Below are 19471 nucleotides of genomic sequence, written 5' to 3' on the forward strand. Positions count from 1 at the left end.
AATTTCAATAGATTTTGAAATACACCCAAACAACAACAGAACTAGGAAATTAAGTAGGAAAGATTACAGATCACATCACAATTTATTAGCACCCTTACTGATCACTGACGCCACCACCTTAAAACAGTGTACCTCTGTCTTCCCTGAGTTACGTAATCAAGATACAACTGAGGGAATATCCAGCAAAGAATTTGGTCCATAAGTTTCCAGTACCATATCCTCCATTGCTTCCAAAACAAGAGGGGCAAGATGACAATTCCAATGCCCAAGAAAATCCCAACTCTGCACTTAAAAAATTCCAATCAATTGTACAAGCTAGCCTTTTACATGCTGGTTGTGTCAGCAACTCTTGCTTTTTACCATCTGGTTTTACATCTAACGGAGGTCCATGTAGTCCATCATTTCCTTCAAAGGAAGATGCTTGAAATGACTGAAGCTGGGTACCTGTTGGAATCTTCCCAACCAGATGATTGAAGGAGAGGTTCAGATAAGAAAGGAATGTCAAACTTGCAAGCTGCACGGGAATTTCTCCATGTAGAGAGTTCTGTGAGAGGTCCAATGACTCCAGCTGTTTCAGATTCCCTATGGATGATGGGATCTCACCAGAGAGAGCATTGTTTGAAAGGTTGAGAACATGGAGTGCATTAAAATCCATAAGCTCCTGTGGTATTGGTCCTTCAAAATGGTTAGATGAGAAATCAATGGATGTGAAGACTGTCAGAATTTTAACATACTCCATCTGTAGACCTTTGTTGGTAAGTGTTACACTATCCTGATAGTATTGACCGCTTATTGTAATTCTGTGGATAAAGTCTGATACATGTTGATCTTCATCATGTCCCATTGTTTTCCAGTTTGTGAAATATTTTCCCTATAGTTTGCCACTGAAGTTGTTATAAGCAATGTCCACAATTTGAAGCCTTTTCCAATCCTCATAATTGGCTTGGTCGCATTCTAAGGAGCCTTGAAATTTGTTGTTTCTCAAAACAAGGACACGAAGTGTTGATATGCTTTTTAAAAAGCATGGGAAGCCATCGGTAATCTGATTTTTTCCAAGGTCCAATACCTCTAATTTGGAGCAGTAGGCAAGGAACCCTGGGATTGGTCCATGCATGTGGTTGCCATGTAGGTTCAGAGTTCTTAAAGGACAAGAAGGATGCATATCTGGGATATGGCCTGTGAGGTTGTTGTCCCTTAGATTTAATACTTGAAGCCCATAAAAATCATTAGTCATCATCATTAAACATGAGGGAATTGTTCCATACATGTTATTAACCGAAAGATCAAGCACTTCAAGGTGTCTAGCATTGCAGAGGGAACGAGGGATAACAGAACTAAATATGTTTCTTGAATAATCCAAACAGCGAGCTTCTTCAGAAAAAATACGTATTGGACCCCATAGTCGGTTGTTATGAAGGTCAAGGACCTCAAGCATTGTTAGTTTCCAAATCAAATTGGGCACTATTCCTGGAATCTGGTTGTTTGAAAGGTTTAGATATTGTAAAGTGGATTGGTTTCTCAAGACATCAGGAAAACTTTTCAAGTTGCAGGATGACATATATAGAACTTGAAGGCTAGGAAAAGGAGAGGGATCAACATTTTTCATATCCACATTGACTGAAAAGTTGTTGTCTGAAATCAACAGTTCAATTAAATGTATGAGCTCCGAAAAGTTAAGTAGTTGGAGTGGCCCATGGAACTTGTTAGAGGTAAGGTCAAGGATAGATAGTGCAGTGAGCTGAAAGATAAACTCAGGAAAAGGTCCTGATATATTATTGGTACTTAAATCAAGTAATTTCAATACAGAGGAAGACACATTTACGAACTCATCAAACTTACTAAACTGGTTATCAGAAAGATGAATCTCCTGTAGTGATGTGAGTGTAAAAAAGGACGCAGGAATGCTCCCAGTGATAGAATTATGACTCAAGTCAATGCGAACAAGATTGTGCAGAGCTTCAAAGTGAGAAGATGGAATTGCACCGCTTAAGCCATTATTAGACAGGTCTAGGAGGGAAAGTGTTTTTGCCATACCAAATGATGGCAATGGACCTGTGAATTTGTTACCTGACAAATCTAGGTAGGTGAGTTCAGAGAGGTTTGAAAGTGAGTTGGGAAGTGTTCCATTAAAATGAGAGCCATGAAGATCCAATTTAGATAAGTGTCTCACGTTACCAATAGAGTGTGGTAGTGTTCCAGAGAAGTTTGTGGCACTCACTCTTATGGTCAGGAGAGATCCACTTAGGGGAAAGTCTGGAAAGAAACCATGGAGATTACCATTGTTTGATATGTCAATAAATGATAATGTTGCAATCTGGAATATCTTCGGGGGAAATCTTCCAATCAAGTTGCAAAATCCAAGACTGAGGGTAGTCAGATTCTTAAAAATGGCAAATGTCTCTGGCACCGGTGATGAAAAATTGTTGCCATCAAGAATAATGACTGATAGATTCTGCAGTTTTGCCAGGGAATATAGAAAACCAAACAGAGAGAAATCTCATTCTATTTCTCAATTGATCAAAAAGTGTATGTACAAGCGATTACCAGAGCTTATATAGCTCAGCTACTCTACCCTACAAGATAACTGATTCTAACAGCTGTCATAACAATCTGATAACTACTCTCAACAAACTTGCCAGCTCATGCCAGCTCATTGATCTACATGCCAGCTCATTGACCCTACTCTACAAGGCTTAAGCTAGTTAATAAGTGTAGACTTCTTATAAGTTACTAACTCCAATACTCCCCCCTCAAGATGGCAGGAAGATGTTTGTAATTCCCATCTTGGATAGCAATTGAAGGAAAGCAGCTCTTGGTAATGCCTTTGTGAGAAGATCTGCAAGCTGATGGTTGGATCTCACATGTATAAGCTTCAAGTCTCCATTCTCAACCTTTTCTCTGACAAAATGAAGATCTATCTCAACATGCTTAGTTCTCTCATGAAATGTTGGATTGGTGGCAATGTGAATAGCCGCTTTATTATCAAAATACAAGAGTGTTGGTTGCTTTGTGATGCCAAAATCTAAAAGCAAATTCTGTAACCAGATGACCTCACAAGTGACTGATGCAAGTGATCTATATTCTGCCTCAGCAGAACTTCGACTCACTGTTTGCTGCTTCTTAGACTTCCATGTCAAAAGAGACTCACTCATAAACACACACCAGCCAGAAGTTGACTTCCTACATTCTGAAGATGCCCAATCTGCATCTGCATAGGCATGCAATTGCAGATCAGACTTGGCAGAGAACAGAATTCCTTGCCCAGGAGTATGCTTCAAATACCGCAGCAAAGTGTGAGCTGCTTGCAAATGTTCATTTGTAGGTGCTGAAACATATTGACTTAGTCTTTGCACTGCATAACATATATCTGGTCTAGAAATCACCAGATATAACAGCCTCCCTATGAGCCTCCTATATGAACTAGGATCTTCAAGAAGAGTTGCATCCGCAGTGAACTTTTGCAGAGGATCCATAGGAACTGCAGAAGGCCTTGATCCTAGAAATCCTGTGTCTTCAAGTAATGACAAAACATACTTTCTTTGTGAGAGATAGATTCCTCTACTTGACCTGGCTATCTCCAACCCGAGGAAATACTTCAAAGAGCCAAGATCTTTGAGTTTGAAATGAGACAACAGAATTTCTTTTGCTCGCTGTACAAGACTTGAAACTGGACTTGCAATTATAATGTCATCAACATATACTAAAATGGCAACAAAAGTTTCTGCACTTCCCTTTGTGAACAAAGAATAATCATTTTTTGACTGTGTAAAACCATAAGGCAAAAGGGCAGATTTGAACTTTGTAAACCATTGTCGTGATGCTTGTTTAAGGCCATAAATGGACTTGTGCAATTTACAAACCAAGTTGGCTTGCTGTGAGGGAAAAGATGGTTGATACCCTTTAGGAATATCCATGTAGATTTCTTCATCCAATTCACCATTCAGAAAAGCATTGTTCACATCCATTTGTGCTAAATGCCAACCCTTAATTGCTGCTAGTGTTAAAAGGGTTCTAACTGTTGTAATTTTAGCCACAGGAGAGAATGTTTCAGTGAAATCGAGACCTGGTTGTTGAGTAAACCCTTGTGCTACAAGTCGTGCCTTGTATCGTTCTATAGAACCATCAGCATTGTACTTGATCTTAAAAATCCACTTGCAGCCTACACTTTTTCTGCCAGAGGGTAAGGGAACCACACTCCAGGTTTTATTCTCCTCCATTGCGTGAAGTTCTGCTGAGATGGCCTTTCTCCAATGGTCATGAATGGCAGCTTTAGCATAAGTAGTCGGCTCCTTTTCAGTTGTTATTTGACACACATAATGCTTGTACGCAGGAGCAAGTGCACTGTAATCTAGAAAGTGTGATAAAGGGTAGGCAGTGGAAGACCCATGTTGCATGTTGTAGCAATGAAAATCTTGCAAGAAAGATGGAGCCCTGTGTTCTCTTGTTGATCTGCGCAACTGTAGAGCCTGATTTGCATTATTGGCTGGTCCTGCAGGAGCTTGTGGTGAATTAGAAAGATCATTTCCTTGTGTCTGGTCTGGTTGTTGATGTGTTGATGCCTGCGATTGGGTTGGTTCTGGTTGAGGAAGAGGATACACAAGATCATTCAACCAATTATCTGGTTCAGGTTGATGCTTGAAAGGGAAAATGTCCTCATGAAACTGAACATCTCTAGAGATAAACACCTTCTTACTTTGTGGATCATATAATTTGTAGCCTTTGTATCCCGTTGGATATCCAATAAAAACAGTAGCAGTTGCTCGAGGAGTGAATTTGTTTCTTGTGGAGGGCAATGTAGAAGCATAACATAGTGTGCCAAACACTCTAAAATCATTGTAAGCTGGTTGCTTGTTGTAGAGCAGCTCATATGGTGACTTGTTTTGTAAGTTTGGTGTTGGCAATCTGTTAATGATGAAAGCAGCTGTGCTAATACAATCACCCCAGAAACGGATGGGTACATGTGACTGGAAAAGCAAAGCTCGAGCTACATTCAACAGATGCTGGTGCTTTCTTTCTGCTACTGAATTTTGTTGGGGTCTCTCAACACATGAGAATTGGTGGTGTACACCATGTGTGGCAAAGAAATCAGTTAGAGCTAATTCCTTTGCATTGTCTGATCTAAAAGATTTAATAACCACATTGAATTGTGTTTTCACAAAAGCAAAGAATTGTGGTATGACAATGGTAGCATCAGATTTGTGTTTCAACAAATGTATCCATGTAAATCGACTTTTGTCATCAACAAGAGTTAAGAAATAAGAATAACCATCATAAGTTGGTTGTTTAAAAGGCCCCCAAATATCAGCGTGGATAAGATCAAAACAATTACTTGAAAAATTATGATGAGATTCAAAAGGCAATCTATGTTGCTTGGACAAATGACAAACAGCACAATGATAAGAATCATCAATAGAAGACAACAAATGTAACTTTTTATTGATCAGATTGAACACTTTATTGGAAGTATGACCAAAACGAGTATGCCAAGTACAAAAGGTGGGATTGGACAAAACAGAATTACAATGAGAAATAGAAACAGGCACTGAAGTACATGAATGAGAAACAAAATTACAAACAGGAACTAATGTTTTTGTATTTTTGGAATCAGCAACAGTTGAAGGAATTGAAAAAGTAGAAGACAGATCTTGAGACAAAGCTTTTGAAGACAATGGTTGACTCTGAAGAAGGTAGAGTCCGCTATGAACTTTACCCTTGCCAATCGTCATTAAAGACTTGGGGTCCTGAATATAGAAGGTATGAGCATTGAAAGTCACAGTGTATTCATATAATTTAAACAGTGAGCTCAAAGACAGTAAATTGAATCTGAATGAAGGAATATACAGTACATTATACAGTACAAGTGATGAATTGATTTGCACACTTCCTATACCTAGCACTGAGACACGAGTGGAATTTGGCAGTACTACAAATGAATTGTGTAAGGGTTTAAAAGTGAGATAAAGAGACTTAAGGTGACAAATGTGTGAAGTAGCTCCAGAATCAATTACCCAGGAATGTATATCTAAGAAAGAAAAGGAAGAAATGGACAGAATTATACCTGCAACATCAAGAGATGGTGATGCCTGTGAGGGTGAAGAAGTAGAAGTAGAGGCAAGATGAGTGGAAAGGTACTGGATCAACTGTTGGCACTGAGAAATAGTAAGCTGAGGGCACTCATCAGTGGCTGAATCATTCATCTGACATGAAACTTGGTTTGCAGAACCAGTATTTTGCTGATAATTTTTCTGCTGAGTAGGCTTCTTGTAACCCGGGGGAAAACCAATTATCCTATAGCACTTGTCCTTTGTGTGGCCAAGAACACCACAATGAGCACAAACAGGTCGTGTGTCCTTCTTTGGATACTGATTCTTGTTGTAATAACCTTGCCCAGAAGGATACTGAACTGCATTTGCTTGAGAAGAGACTTGAGAGTTGGTCTGCATAGTGTTGTTTGTATCAACTGCAAATGCTAATGGAGGTGGTGAAGCAGATGTACCAACCTCCCTTTGCTTTTCCTCTTGAATTAGCAAAGAGAAAACCTTACTGATCGGAGGTAATGGCTCCATGAGAAGGATTTGACCGCGCACCGAAGCATAATTCTCATTCAATCCCATGAGAAACGACATCACATTCTCAGAATCAAGAAAATCCTTTAACGGAACCAACGCACCACAATCGCAGGGGAAAACTGGTCTGTAAGAGGCTAACTCCTCCCATAAGAGCTTCAGCTTAGTGTAGTAAGCACTGATGGAATCAGTTCCCTGAGTAGTACTCAAGATTGCCTTGCGTATCTGAAAAATGCGTGGTCCATTTTGTTGCTGAAAACGATCCTTAAGATCGTTCCAAATCTCTGAAGCAGAATCAGAAAACATGATGCTAGGAATAATTTCCTTGGAAACAGAATTGTAGATCCAAGACATAACCATATTGTTGTTACCATATAGAAAACCAAACAGAGAGAAATCTCATTCTATTTCTCAATTGATCAAAAAGTGTATGTACAAGCGATTACCAGAGCTTATATAGCTCAGCTACTCTACCCTACAAGATAACTGATTCTAACAGCTGTCATAACAATCTGATAACTACTCTCAACAAACTTGCCAGCTCATGCCAGCTCATTGATCTACATGCCAGCTCATTGACCCTACTCTACAAGGCTTAAGCTAGTTAATAAGTGTAGACTTTTTATAAGTTACTAACTCCAATAGGGAAGAATCAAGGGGTCCCAAGAGATTGCAATCTGCCATGCTTAGTTCTTGGAGATCACGCAGCGGCAACAAAGCATTACACCATTCCTGTCCACTAGCTTTTATCTCTATACCATCCAAATGCAGTTGTCGTATGCTGGTGAGGTTTTGAACAAGCTTTTGTAGATTTTGGGGATTCAAATCAGCATAGGGAGAAAAATAAGACAAATCAAGAGTAACCAACCTTTTCAGTTGAGAAATCTCTGTTGGAATCTGTCTCGTATAGCCACCTTGTGAAAAATTCAGGTAAGTTAATTTCTTCAACTTGTTGAATCCGGATGGAATTAGAAAATTGATGAATCTATTATCAGCTAAATTTAGATTCTTGAGATGTTGGAGACTGAAAAGACTGCTTGAGTTGTGAAATTCACCATAGATTGATTCTCCACTAAGATCAAGACCAGTAACATGTCCCTCCTTGTCACATGTTACCCCCATCCATGCACAACAGTCATCACTTGGATCCCACAAATTCAGCTTGGTGGTTCTTCCTGACGTGAAATGTAAGACCCGGGGATTTATTTATGTTTTGTATTATTGAAGAATAATATAAAAAGTACGATGTTTTATTTTCAGTAAGGAGAAAATACTGATTAATTGTTACTATAACGCTTGTATAGTAATTTATTACGTAATTAATTATTACGTAAAGCGCGAGTAGTCGATATGCATGCATGCACATGCATAATTTTGGGTAGTGCATAAAATATGCAAAAAGGGAATTTTCGAGACTCATATCTATTATATTGGAGGAGGAGTTTTATTTATTTATTAAATAAATATAAAGTGTTATGGGAATTTATTTAAATCAGATTTTTATTTTGAATTAATTTATTTTGAGAAGATAGAATTTGAAAATTGGAGATATACCTTTTTTTTATGTTGGCCGAAAATTTGGTTTAAAAGGGCAAAGATATTGGAGATATTTTATAATGAAATAAATGCTTTGGGTCATCTTTATTTTAAAAAAAAAAATAAATTCAGATTTTATTTAAACTAATATGGAAGGTTTTTAATTTTTGAAAATTGGTTAAGGAGAGAGAGAGTGGCCGAAAACTCTAGTTGCTAGGGTTTAGGGCTTTATTTTGAAATTTAAACCAATTTTCCTTGATTTGAGGGTTTAATTGAAGAGAAAATCAGAAAAATATCCTAACTACCTAGATGAGGGGGGCGGCCAAGGCATCTTGGAGGGGATCTTGGGATATTTTGATTTTTCTTGGTGATTAAGTAATTAATTTGAATTAAAGTTTATTAAAATTATATTTTAACCCTGGGCTTGGGCTGAAAATAAGGGTTTTATTGTATTTTCACCTCCACACCCTCCACTATAAATAGGAGTCTCTAGTGAAGGGAAAATCACAACTCAGAGCTCTCCAAATTTTTGTGAGTCTCTATCTCTCCCTCTCCAGAGTTCTTCTTGACCTCTATAGGAAATAATTCCTATAGTAACTAAGCTCTGCTTCCTTCGGGAAGTAGTGAACTCAAGTATTTTTTCTTCTTGTTTACAAGAAGAAGATGAAATATTGTTTGGTTTTAGGGGATGGGGTTCGAATATTTGAAGGGGGGAAATGATGCTCCTTTTTCCTTCAAATTCTAACCCTAGTTTGTTGGTCCGTGCAGGTTCGCGCACGGAAAGGTTAGATCGAACGTACTCGATCTCGCGTGGAAAGCGTAGCCAAGGTGAGGGCACTTCCGTCTAGAGAAGTCTTACTGCTTTCCTGCATGTGAAGTTGTATGCGAGTGTGGTTGATAACATGCTTAGTATTAGTATTCAATATTATGCTAAGTGATGATATGATGTATGATTTATTACTAAGTTAATATGATAAATTCTTAGTATGCTATAGAACTAGTTAGTTGATGTATGCTAGTTCAAGTATGCCTTATTTGCTAAGTGAAATTATGCATGATGTTATTTAATTTCAATAACATGAGATAAAATGCCTGTCTATTTACTTGAAGTAGTAACATGAGACTAGGATTTTATGATGTTTACTCGCATGCAAGTAAATTATGATTAGTGGAACATAGGTCTGGTTAGGACTATGAACCATGAGAACAGTGGTTCCGTTAGAGACAAAACGGATAACTTGCACGCGAGGGTGAATGCGGTTTGAACCGTGATGTTATGACTTGTGGGTGTCTGACCCATGGTGTGCTGTGGTCGTTCCAAGGAACGCCATGATGTTGTGAGCTTTGCTCATGGTGTTGTTCGTCTGCTGGACGAATGGTGTTGGATCCAAGGTGAAAGGTGGTTGTGTGAAAAGTGAGGACGCATAGACTAACTGAAACTTAGGCTATGTGATTAACCTTTTAGTTATGTTCTGTTGATTAATGATGATATTATATTGTCTATAACATGCTAGAGACTAGAGATATTTGAGAGTCAGAAGTTGACCCTCTCTATTTGCTATTTGTTGTTTGGGCGCTTAACGCCAACAGATGGTGATCCGGAAGGAGCTAGTGGATCAGGACTGGGAGATTTATCTCCATAGTTTTGATGAGGACACGGCCTGGGGTGTCGACTACCGCCAGGAGAAGAACGTGTACGTCGGCGGCGCGACCATCTTCAAAAGAGACCAAGCTGGGCAGATTGTTGAGACTCAGCCTATCAGAGGGAAGATTCGGTTTCCTCACGCACCCTTCCGTTTTGGACTCCCCTTAGGGATGGATTTTCTCAGCGGTTCGGAGTCGGACCCTAGTGAGGGGCCAGGCTACGAGTCAGGCGAGGGGAGCGAGCCTTCAGTGACTTCCGAGTACCGGAATCCGACAGAGGGACTTTTGGTGCCGAAGGAGGAGCCGGTGAGCCCCATTGCACCACCCGAGCAAGAGCTGAATCAGGGACTCATGGATCCCGTACCATTAGGGTTTGGGTGGAGCTTGGAGGCATTGAGGCAGTGGAACCTGGACATGAAAGTTGAGCTTCCGAAGCCAGGAGAGGAGACGCCGGAGCCTTCCAACATGTGGGCCAGAGAAGATGCAGACTGCAACGAGTGGCCTTGATTGGGTTGAGAGCGCTGTTTTATTTTTGGAGCTTTTATTTTACTTTGAAGTACTTGTAGTTGATTTTCAAATGTAAACAATTTTGTCAGATTACTAGGGTGGTTTTGTTTACACACATGGGTGTGGCCACCGTACATTATTTCAGTTATTGGATTTATATCAATCGTTCGTTTTCCTTACTCGCACGTTTGTTTATTTGATTTATATTTAACGCTGAGAACTTTCGTAATAATTGGATCTTTGTCATTTAATGAAGATTAATAAATGGACGGCGAAAATTCTTTGTGAAAATCATGATTTTTTTGGTTTTTCGTGACGTCCGAGAAATCGGGGCGTTACATGAAATTGTTCTTAAGTTGGAGTAGTAAAGACTTCTGATCATCAAGACAAAGACCAGAAACACCAACATTGTGATTATAGAGACTTTTTTACCTTGGTAGTGTAAATTTAGAATTTATTTACCAATCTAGTGCAACTTTTAAAATATTTACACAACTAGTGTAAATCACCACTAGCATCGGCAATATATATATTTTTTTTCTTCATGTTTTAAAGAAATCGCCAACAGCCGTGGCGATATATGTATTTTTCTAGTATCGCCGTTGAGATTAGCGTTAACCAAATATTATATATTTTTTCTTTTAAGTGTCGCCATTATAATTGGCGATTTTGAACTTTTAGTCTCGCCATTAGGATTGGCGATGTCCTTTTTTTTTATTTTAACCCTTATAATGCTTATAGGATTGGCAATTTTAATTTTTTATAAACAATTTTTTTTGTCTTAAGCAATAACGCTAACAACATTGGCGACTTTTTTTTTATTTAATACTAAACACAATGGCATCACGATTGCATGCATGCATTTATTTTTTCTTACCTGCATATATTTAATATATTTATTTTTTAAGTTATTGAGTACTAAACCTCTATATATACACAGATTCTTCCAAGTAACATTAACTATATATATATATATATATTTAGGTTTTTAAAATAATTAACTACGTCAAAGTGAAAAAAACAAAACAAAAGGAAGCCAATTCAATAAGCAGTATATGGTTTAAAATAAAAAAAAAAGGACATGGCCAATCCTAGTGGCGACACTAAAAAGTTTCAAATATATAATATTTGGTTAACGTCAATCACGACGGCGATACTAGAAAAATATAGGGTTAATGGTTAAATTGGTCCCTGTGTTTGTAGTGAGTTTTGATTTTAGTCCCTCCCCAGAAAAAACTAGCCGATATCTCCCTGCAGTTGTAAGCATTTTGGTTTTAGTCCTCGCCGGAGGGCGGAGCTCCGGCGAGGTTGTCCAGTGGCATGTCAAAGTCTATGTGGCATGCCACGTGTACTTTTTAACTAAAACTTTAATTCCACGTGTAGTTTAATTTAATTAAAGTATAATTATTAATTCAAAAATTCAAAAAAATTATTTAACACTAAATTGTACATAGAAAATAAAAAAAACTAAACATTATATTATTCACTGCTTGGTACGTAACTGATGATGAATCCTTTTCTTCTTTTATTATAAAGAAATCCTTATCTTTTAAAAGCTATCAAAATTTGTTTCACCTTCTCACCTTCTTCTGATTAGTGAAAAATCTTCGTTTCACCCACCCAGCCACCAAAAATCTCAGAACCAACCCAAAAACCTAAAAACCATCCCAAATCTTTATATTCGTACCTCACCCCTTGCAATTCCCACCATCCAGATCTGGTAGAGAGATAGATCTGCAGCCATCGCACCGCCCACGAAGGAGTGACGGTTGTGACGGCAATGGAAATCGTGCGACGGCCACCCTCTGAATTTCGCTCCTCTGATTTTTGCACACTTTCCTCTAAAAATACCCAATCCCCTGCACCGCTAAGTAATTAAACAACACTCTGTTATTTTCTCTTCTCTTGCAACCAACATCAACAACAATGGATTCTGAATGGTGTGTCCTTTCAGTTCACCCCCCTCTGATTTTTACTCCTTCATCTTCTCTTTAGTTCTGGATGGGGTTTTTGGACTCAGAATTTGGGTGGGGTGGATTTCTGGGTGGGGTTAGGGGTGAGGGTGGGGTTGGTTGCGATGGATTTTCAATAGGTGAGGGTGAGTTTCTGGGTTGGGGATTTTGGTGGTTGGGGGTGATGGTGGGGGTGGGTTCGATGGAGTTTTGGAGATGAGGTTCTAGGAAGGGAGTTCTGGGCATGGGTTGCGTGGGGTGGTTTTATGGGTTTTTGAGGTAGAGGTTGGGGTTGGATGAATGATTTTTTTTTTGAACCTTTGGATAAATGATGGGAGTTGGGTTTGGGGCCCCTATGGGGCTCCCCGCCCCACTTAAAGTGGGGAAATTACTGGAACGCCCCCCTTTAATAGAATACGGAAGCAACATTTCCGTATTCAATACGGAAGTCTTATATCCGTATTATATTAGTATGTAAACCGGCAAGGGTTTATTCAAACCCATTTTAAACTTCATTCCGTATTTTGCCAAGCTCTTCTCCCCTCTTCAACCTTCGATCTCTGTCGCTCCCCTTGCTTGAACCGTGTACTTGAAAGGTTCCATCATCTCCATCAAAGCTCTTCACAACCCCATTCTCAGAATTGAAACCTAGAGGTAAGGATTTTTGGATTTTCCCCATTTAACTTGAAATTATGTTAATCATTGAACCCTAGGGTAGTCGATTGTTGCTTGTGTAGAGGTATTGTTGGCTGAAATGTCTTGAATGTGGTTTGGGTTTAGGGCCGATAGCTCATTGTCGTTAATGGCGTTTCTGGGTAAATACGGATCACAGGTTTCCGTATTGAATATGGAAAATGGTTTTCCGTATTCAGTATGGAACATGGTTTTCCGTATTGAATACGGAAAACGCGTTTTCTGTATTCATCTCAGAACCAAACCCAACACTTATAATTGATTCTGGGTTCAGAATCAATTATAGAAGGTTTCCAAAGCATTTGTGAGTAGTTTCTAGATGCCATAATTGATTATTAGGAAAATAAAAGTTGATCCAAGCATGCATAATCCACAGAAGATCCGATTATCATCTATGTACTTATAAAATTCTAGGAATTTTCCATTTGCTTGCATCATGTTTCTGTCTATGGCTGAAATGGTATATATAGTGAATGTTTGCTCTGAATATATAGTGAGAATGAAGAACAGAAAGAGGTCTCATGCTTCTAGTGAGGATGTCGGGGCTACTGAGGATAGACACCGGCGGTTACATGCTTCTAGCCAGCGCGGCGATCATGCTGCAACCTCTCAGGCGGTGGAGGCTTCAGCTCCAGTTGTTTCTCCGCCGTCTCCCATGATTGAGGTTCCTCTGGTTGATTATCCGCCGTCTCCCACGGTTGAGATACCTACAGTTGTTTCTCCGCCCTCTCCCATGGTTGAGTCCTCAGGCGAGGAGTCCTCAGGCGAGGAGTCTTCCGGCGAGGAGTCATCAGGCGAGGCCTCATCCGGCATGGGAGGATCTGACGAGGATAGTATTCCTCCACCTACTGTTGATGCTGATGTCCTGCCGCCAGAGCAGGGGGAGCAGGGGGCACAGGGTGGCGAGGAGGACCTGATCCAGAGGTTGCCGCCGTTTCCGGGGGGGCCTGTTGAGCTATCGCTCCTCACCCATTATGCTGATCACAAGGCTCCCTGGGCGTGGCATGCACTCCTACGCACAGACGAGCGGTATGTGGACCGTCGACAGTTGAAGGTGGCCACAGCTGGGGGGAAGGTTTGGAACCTTGCTTGTGATGGTGATTCAGACAGTCACAGGCGGGTTCGAGAGTTGATTGAGCAGACGGGTCTTCATCAGCAACAAGGTCAGGGTCTCTATAAGGAACATATTTACCATGCTTCTCGCACCCCAACATGACATAAGCTTTTCTGCTTTCATTCCCACCATAATCTGACTTTGTGATCAACGTAACATATCCATTTTCAATCGCAATTCCATGAACCCAATTGATAAGATCATCACGGGTAGGGAAAATCTGTTATAATAATAAGAATTGATTACAAGGGTGATCAAGACATAATAAGAATTGATATATTACACTCTCAAAACAATGCAAAAATATGTTCAAAGAATACCTGATCAGTTGCAAATAAATGCGAGACATCTATACTTATACACGGGGGCACAAATGCTGGTGGTGGCACCTCTGTAGTGGCCTCTTCAAGTTGACCATTGTGAAATCCAGCTTCAATCAATTGTGACTCACCAAAGAAAAATGAATCTGTCATCCCTGGAAGAGAATACGGAAAGTTACATTCCATACTCAATACGGAAATATACTTTCCATACCGAATACGGATTGTTACTTTCCATACTGAATACGGAAAGTACCTTTCCATATTCAATACGGAAGATAACAATCCGTATTATATCACGACTCAGAATTCAAAAACCCATCCTTCTAACTACTTAAACTACTTAATCTAACTACTTAAACTACTTAATCTAACTACTTCTACTACTTAATCCTACAAAATAACAACAAATAAACACATAGACTTACCTCTACTACAACACTTGTTGTAGTGGTGGAGAGCTTGGGAAATGAAGGAGTGGATGGTGGTGGAGAGCTTGGGAATGAAAGTGAGGTAGGAGAGGGTGAGAGAGAGGGTGGTCTGGAGGCATTGAGGAGGTTCAGGGGGGCTGGTGAGGGGTTGGTGAAGGTTGGTGAGGGAGGAGTAATGGTGGAAAAAGGGGGAATCCTGTCAGAGTTAAATACGGAAAATACCTTTCCGTAGTCATCAAAATATAATACGGAAAGTACCTTTCCGTATTCAGTTAAATTTAATACGGAAAGTACCTTTCCGTAGGCACTTTTGGGTTTAAAAAAAAAGGGTGGGGCGCGCAGCCCCATAGGGGAGGCCCCAAACCCAACTCCCATAAATGATGAAGATGATGAAATAAATGATGAAGATGAAAATGAAGTCATGATGAAGATGAATAATAATTAATCAGTGAATATATGTTTAATTTTTTTTTTCTATGTATAATTTAGTGTTCAATAATTTTTGAATTTTTAAATTAATAATTTTAATTTAATTTAATTTAATTAAAATCACACATGGAATTAAAATTTTAACTAAAAATTACACATGGCATGCCACATAGGCTTTGAAATGCCACTGGACAACCTCGCCGGAGCTCCACCCTCCGGCGAAGACTAGAACCAAAATGCTTACAACTGCAGGGAGATATCGGCTAGTTTTTTCCGGTGAGGGACTAAAATCAAAACTCACTACAAACACAGGGACCAATTTGACCATTAACCCAAAAATATATATATCGCCATGACTATTGGCGATTTCTTTAAAACATGAAAAAAAAAATATATATATATATATATCGCCGATGCTAGTGGCGATTTACATTAGTTGTGTAAATATTTTAAAAGTTGCACCAGATTGGTAAATAAACTCCAAATTTACACTACCAACTTAAAAAAGTCGATTATAGTGGCAAAACCAGTATAATGGTATCACCAGAAGTAATGGGACTGGATTGATTTTCATTGTAGAAGATGATTATGGCCTACAGACACAGTAGCATTTTGTTCGACACAAATTTTCACAATGAGAATGATGATTCTTTTCTCCTTTATCTTATTTGTCCTTTCACTGTTAGTGCTGCATTTTTATATATAAAATGCCCTTCACCAACTAATAAGACGTAACTTCTTTTGACTAAATTTCTTTTTGAAAATTTCTTTTGACTAACCACCACAATGAGATTGTCACTAGGCGATATTAAAAATAAAAGTTATCATCAAGAATTATTTAAGTAATTTTGTTTAAGAATATTTTCGTTTAGGACTTTGAAGAACTGTTTTTAGTAAGACTAGATAGATATAAGAAAGGTATTTAGTATTAACACGCTGTGTCGTTATTATTTTTTTTTTTTTTGGCTTTATTGCACTTTTAGTTCCCCACAATTACAAAAGTCATGATTCTGGTCCCCAACAAAATTTTATTGCATGGAAGGTCCCCCACGTTATGCTCCGTTAGCAACTTTAGTCCGGAGCGTCCATTCCGTTAGTTTTCTAATGTTTCTCTCTCCTAGTGGCCACTAACTCATGACATGGAAAATCTAAAACCCATAAATCTGTTATCTTCATCTTTTCCATATGATCTTCATATTCTTCTTCATTGCATACAACAAAAAACCCAGGAAAAAAATAAAAATAAAAATAAGAAACACACCCACACTCGGCCAAGAAGAAAAGTTATGTAAATGAAAATAAATTTAAAAACCCAGATCTTCATCTTCTTCAAACATGTTCATCATCATCTTCTTTCATCTTCAACCCTTAAAATTTAAAAACCCAGAATTTTTCTCTCTTCTTCATCATTGCAATTCTTAACCCATAAATTAAACAATCTAACTCATAAATTAATTAAATTTAATCAGACCTTTACTCCTTCTTTACGAGACCTTTGGTCCTCCTTTCCAACTATTGACATTTCTCTGATTAATGGCTTTATTCATTTCCTCCACTGCGCCATCAAGTTTCCCAAAGAACAGCCACATGGTTGCCCAGAAGAACCATTACAAATGAAACAAAAGGTGTTCCAGATGTCTATGAGTCACTTCCTCCAGCCTCTGATTTTTCCACTTCTTTATCCACCATTAAAGAACTCACACCTCAAACCCAAAAACCCCAAATCCAAAAACCTAGAACCCAAACTCTCACGAAACTCACACTCAAAAACCTCTACACAGACTCAGAAACCCAAAGAAAATAAAACCCACAACAGAAAAGGAAGGAACTTTGATGGAGATAGAGCTTCAATTTCGATGACGAGCTTCAGCTTTGGGGTTTTGAAGATCTGGGTTTTTAAATTTCTTTACATAACTTTTCTTCTTGTGTGAGTGTGGGTGTTTTTTATTTTTATTCTTTTCCTGGGTTTTTGGTTGTATGCAATGAAGAAGAAGATGAAGATCATGGGGAGAAGATGAAGATAATAGATTTATGCGTTTTAAATTTTCCATGTCATGAGTTAGTGGCCACTAGGAGAGAGAAACGTTAGAAAACTAACGGAATTGACGCTCCGGACTAAAGTTGCTAACGGAGCATAACGTGGGGGACCTTCCATGCAATAAAATTTTGTTGGGGACCAGAATCATGGCTTTTGTAATCGTGGGGGACCAAAAGTGCAATTATGCCTTATTTTTTTACAAAAGGAAGGCACACGACTGTATCGTTTGATCTGAAATAATTATAGAGTTATGATATATACACACCTCTCCACTTCTTTTCCACCTCCATTCTATTTATTTCTCTCTTTTTTATCAATCAAATCACATATCACATCTTTACTTTCTCTCTCCTTTCTTCCTATCTCTCTCTTCTTCCACCTCTCCACACCTCAAAAGTGAGGTGCGAAGATATAATTATCCATAATGAGTTATATATCTTAATTATCTGATCTGTGTAAATTGTTTATAAATTTTAAAAAATATTATTATTTTACTTCTTTTAAAATATATCTCTCATTTCCATGATGTAACAAAAAAAAAATCTCTCAAAATCTATTTTCTAATCGATTTTGATGGTATATTAAAATCCATATAGACAACATCACTTAATGAAATAAGACTTTAGTTTTTGATGTTTGTTTTTCTGGGTTTAAACATGGACATCCTCTTCTAAAGTAATAATCATATTCGTCCTGAGTGTGGTAAAAGGCTACAGGTTTTCCTAAATGTGCGTCTCCTAAGGATCGAGCACTTTCAGGCAGGGCCGGCCCAAGACTAAAGCCACCCAAGCAAGGACTTTAGTCCTCTAATTTTTTTTTTTAACTAAGTAAAAAAGCCCCCAAAAACATGTTTTTTAACTAAGGTAGCGTTTGACCCAGTTTTTTTAAAGCTTAAAAATTACTTATAAGTTGAAGTTAAAAATAAGATCTTTAAAAATAAAGCTAAAGCTGGTTGGAGATTTTCATATTTTAACATCTTAAATGTAACTTTTAAGTTAAAATTTGTTTGGTTGATAATAATATCTTTGCACATATACTCATCTAGACACTTTATCAAATAGTTGGTATGCAAGCTTATACATACACACCTTGATATCATTCATGAATCATCTATACACAACATCTGAAACATTTTCTTTCTATGAAGCACTCTGTAACGTGATCAAAACCTAGTAACAGCTTCATCTACTATCCAAGGGATCTCTTGGGAAATAATCTGTTGGGGAGATGTTGTAACACTTGGACTGATGAGGATGTTGATGACGGAAGCCCTTGAAGATTCAAAGTGTGTATGCACACTAACTTTTAGGTTCAATTCGCCCCCACCAATTAATGTATATTGGATGCAATTGAGAAAACCGGCGAATTCCCTTCATGATACTTTGAATACCTTGATGTGATTTGCACTAACACACCAAACCTATCTTTGATAATAGTTTACAGAAAAATGATTCTCACACTTCACTCATGCATTACTGAAGTGGATGATGATTTAGAATAATGTAAATGAGAGAGAAACTGGTTTTGATGATCCCAATTTCTTACATATGTATGTCTGTTTTTTCTTGCCAAGTGTCTCTTTACAGAGAGATATTAACATCCCTTGGTGAAGATAAATATCTCTGAGAGAAACTTCTGTCAGAAATCGTTATATATTATTAATGTTCCCAAATAATAATGATTGATGATGTAGTTCAATTAGCAACGCGTCAAGCACGCCAATGATAGGAGGTCGGGTGTTCGAATCATGCCTCTTGCCTTGCCTATCCACTAGACCAGCATACAACATTAACATGACATCGAACATTAATTAATACTCCCTCAGTCCCTAATTATAAACTAACATTGAGAACTATGTGGCATCACTAAATATAAGCTAACTATGCAAAAATTAATATTTTTTTTCATATTTGTCCTTGCATTTATTGCTTTTTTCTCAATTTCAAAATTACTTTTAAGTTTCCTCATTGATACATTAATTATCAAACAATGCACTGATTTATTTCAATGACATAGTACAAACAAAGCATACAGAACTAAGTAAGTTCACAACTTTACCGAGTTTAAATATATTTTGAAGGTAAATTATGTGGTACCCATAAAATATTTTGGGTATGGTACCCGCATTGAGTAATTTACTAGATGATTATTATATTTGTTTAGGTAAATTTTACATTTTCTCATTTCATTTTACTATTCAATTAATTTTATCTCATGAAATTTATTTTTTAATGAAAAATA

At 38.1% G+C, this 19471-nt stretch overlaps 2 protein-coding genes and 1 pseudogene across 2 annotated transcripts; 2 read left to right on the plus strand and 1 right to left on the minus strand.

The window, feature by feature from the left end:
* Window positions 1-92: 92 nt before the first annotated feature.
* Window positions 93-7936, minus strand: LOC130736794 (receptor-like protein 7; annotated as a pseudogene).
* A 333-nt stretch (window positions 7937-8269) lies between these two features.
* Window positions 8270-10432, plus strand: LOC130738717 (uncharacterized). Its single transcript, XM_057590843.1, has 2 exons — window positions 8270-8930; window positions 9693-10432. The coding sequence occupies exon 2, from the start codon at window positions 9693-9695 to the stop codon at window positions 10251-10253; it is 561 nt and encodes a 186-aa protein (XP_057446826.1). The 5' UTR covers window positions 8270-8930; the 3' UTR covers window positions 10254-10432.
* Window positions 10433-11744: 1312 nt separating this feature from the next.
* On the plus strand, window positions 11745-18761 carry LOC130738719 (uncharacterized). The gene is made up of 3 exons (XM_057590845.1): window positions 11745-12859; window positions 13393-14061; window positions 18378-18761. Exons 2-3 carry the CDS (start codon window positions 13398-13400, stop codon window positions 18401-18403), a joined length of 690 nt encoding a protein of 229 aa, XP_057446828.1. The 5' UTR covers window positions 11745-12859; window positions 13393-13397; the 3' UTR covers window positions 18404-18761.
* The last annotated feature ends 710 nt before the right edge of the window (window positions 18762-19471 follow it).

This window comes from Lotus japonicus, chromosome 2 (genome assembly GCF_012489685.1).
Source record: "Lotus japonicus ecotype B-129 chromosome 2, LjGifu_v1.2".
Taxonomy (NCBI): Eukaryota; Viridiplantae; Streptophyta; class Magnoliopsida; order Fabales; family Fabaceae; genus Lotus; species Lotus japonicus.